The sequence below is a fragment of the Jatropha curcas genome, chromosome 5 (genome assembly GCF_041381405.1).
Source record: "Jatropha curcas cultivar XTBG-Jc1 chromosome 5, XTBG_Jcur_1.0, whole genome shotgun sequence".
In the NCBI taxonomy this organism is placed as follows: domain Eukaryota; kingdom Viridiplantae; phylum Streptophyta; class Magnoliopsida; order Malpighiales; family Euphorbiaceae; genus Jatropha; species Jatropha curcas.
Genome location: NC_143155.1, coordinates 27,449,981 through 27,453,135, shown reverse-complemented (window position 1 = coordinate 27,453,135; position 3,155 = coordinate 27,449,981). Strand labels below are relative to the sequence as shown.

The window sequence follows — 3,155 nt, the reverse complement described above, 5'->3', positions numbered from 1 at the left end:
CCAACCAATTTAGGAATCTTCTTTTTTTTCTTATTTGAAGTTTTGGACATTCCATGTCATTTATTCCATTTTAATTTTTTAATTTTAATTCAATTGTTTGTGATAACTCTTTCTCAACCAATCAATTTCTGTTTCCATAATTATCATTGTATATCCATAACTCTCAAATTTGGATTTAAAAAAATTTCAAATAAGTCCTTTCATCGACGAAATTAATCTTTAGGATTATAAAATTATAATGATGCAATTAGTGTTTAATGGTGATTCTTTTAACTAAACTACCACAATTACCCTTCACCTTTTGAGGCAAAAAAATTATGAAAAAATGAACCAGGAGTGACACGTGGAAGGGTATATCGGTATTTACGAAGAAATGAAATTTGTATAAATGAGAATGTTGGCTAAGAGATTACGTTTACCTTCACCTTATCATGAATTGAGAAACGAATGATACACAGAAACCTAAAAGCCACACTCATTTTGTAGTAATCGCTTTTCTTTTTCCAATCCCAAAAACACTTTGATCAGTCACTTTCCCCTCTTTTCCTTTTCCTTTTCCTTTTCCTTTTCACTGAGTACTATACTAGTAGTGAATTTGATTTCAGGTTTGAAATAACATGGCTTTAGATGAGACCATGAACTCGCTTCCTCCTCCTTCTGTTATGGTAGAAGATGATGATGATCATGATACTACAGATGATGGGAATTATGATCACCAGCCTCAATCACATAACTTGTCCAGGTTATCTGTATGTACGAGTTCTATGTATACTAATGAAGACGATGATTATCAAGATTGTGATGGTATGAGAATGTTTTTGTCAAGATTGTCTTTAGAAAGCTTCGACGCAGACGAAGAACTTTCCGATGAGAAAGAAGGGATAGCCATGCTCGATCTTTCTTCCGATTCCGATAAAGAACCCGCTTGTTACTCACTTCCAGCGACTCCTCCCCGCCGGAGAATTCGTTCTGGGTTGGTGAATCGGATTGTAGGGGTAAAAGAGTACGCAAGTGAAAATGAAGCTCAGAAGGGTAATAAGGTCAAAAAGAATTTGAGAAGAAGAAGAAGATCAGTGATAAGAGAAAGATGGATAGATGGTGAAAATAAGAGTACTAAAAAGAGAGATGAAGAGAGTATGTTTATGGGAATTGGGAATATTAATAATTATTATGGGTATTGTAACAGTTTTAGTGGTGAGAGTGAAGGTGGAGGGCTAAAGGTTATAACGAGGCCGAAAGGAGGGAAAAGGTCATTGTGCTTGGATTTAGATGAAGTGAAAGCTTGCAGAGATCTTGGGTTTGAATTAGAACATGAAAGAATGTTGGAGATGCCAGGAATTGTCTCTCTTTCAGGATCTACGCTTGAAACGAGCAGTGGTGGGAATTCCCCTATTGCCAATTGGCGCATTTCTAGCCCTGGTAATTTGATTTCTTAGTATTTTGTTGGAGTTTTATGCATTGTCGTTTTTTAAAGATGTTAATAATGTTTATTGATTTTGTCACATAGGAGATGATCCGAGAGATGTCAAGGCTCGGTTGAAGGTATGGGCACAGGCGGTGGCGATGGCGTCTGCCTCTCGACATGGCAGTGTCTGACTACTAATGTTTGCGGATTCTAATTCATACGTTTTTGTTTTTTTGAACTATTATTTTTCTAGAAATATACTAAATGGGGGAAACTTATTTTTGAAGGATATGGACTTAATTTCTCTCTAGGTTGGTTGGATTTTGACGGTGGACTTCAATTTCCTTGGCAGTAAAAAGAGTTTCTTTCTTTTTTTTTTTGGGATGGGTATGTTGATCTTGCTTTTGCCGATTGTGATTATGGGATTTCTGGTCAGAGTCTCTGATCACTTCACTTTCGCTTTCTGTACATGTTTTGGTACTTGTAAATATCACATAATCGGGATTTGGGGGCATGTTCCGGTTCACTTGAAACGGTTAAATTACTATTATGATTTTTTGAGCTTGGAATTCATTTTCTAATATTATTATTGAATTGAGTTTTGATTAGTTTGAGTGGTAATTATATTCAGAGTGAGACTGTGTTGCAACTGAAAAGGAAAAAGGAGAAGTTGATTTTAGATTCTGGAGCTTCGCCAAATTCCAGGCATTAGATAATATATGAACAAGTTACGTATTTAATTATTGTCCATCAAAACGGTGCCTCAAGCTTGAAGGAGACACTCTATATCAGATGTCAGTAATGAGAATGTCTCTCCCTCAGTACTCAAAATAATAAAAACTTGTCCCACCTCATTAAAATAATTTTTTTTTAAAAAATTAGTTTTAAAGACCTACTAGTCCGGCAACCAGCAGTCCACCTGGGTGTTAATCTTACAAATTCTAACCTGTGAATGATGAATTCAAGCCAGATGTACAAATACTGAGGTGTTGTTGAGGCTGTTGAGAACCATCTACCTATTTTCACTTAACGTTTAGAATCGTATGGTTTTAAATAATTGAAAAATGGTCTTGGTAGACATATCAGAGCATTGGTGAGCACATCATGTGGCAGTTTGATACATACAAAGACAGTCAACTGCAAGTAGTAATAACAAAAATAAAAATAAAAATACAGTGGCTGCAGAAAAAAAGAGCCTTGGTGACCTTGAATTATAGATTTTAAATGATTGCGACTTGTCAGCAAACAGATACATGTTTCATTGATCAAACTGACAAGTGACTTACCATGTTTTTGGAACATGTTAGTGAAAGCAACAAGGAACTAAGCAGAATTTGCAGGGTAAAAGTTAATCTTGAGGATCGGGAGAATGATATGGTTGAAGTAACATCGCTGCAGAGGAGATACTAATTTCAGTCTCTCACAATTGAAAATGAGAGAAGAAATTCAGAAAAAAGGTGCATCAGTCGTACACAAAACCAAAAAACATATAGCCATTCAAATTTTGGAAGGAAAGAAGCATAATTAACATTGACCATAAGAATATGTTGGCATTAGCAATAATGATGAATGAATAACATAATGATGGGCGCAGTTAAGCTTAGCATCTGAATAATATATTTCTATTTCTGAGCCCAGTGAACATTAATGTTCTACTGAGACAATAAAGACAACAAATACATGTGTTTGAGCACAACAATGGGGACGACTGTAGGCAACACACTTTTTGCTTTCTTTAGCAAGTGACGAC

At 35.5% G+C, this 3,155-nt stretch overlaps 1 protein-coding gene across 1 annotated transcript; it reads left to right on the top strand.

The window, feature by feature from the left end:
• The first annotated feature begins 409 nt into the window (after window positions 1–409).
• On the top strand, window positions 410–1,974 carry LOC105642722 (uncharacterized). Its single transcript, XM_012227640.4, has 2 exons — window positions 410–1,419; window positions 1,508–1,974. The coding sequence occupies exons 1-2, from the start codon at window positions 618–620 to the stop codon at window positions 1,594–1,596; spliced, it is 891 nt and encodes a 296-aa protein (XP_012083030.1). The 5' UTR covers window positions 410–617; the 3' UTR covers window positions 1,597–1,974.
• The last annotated feature ends 1,181 nt before the right edge of the window (window positions 1,975–3,155 follow it).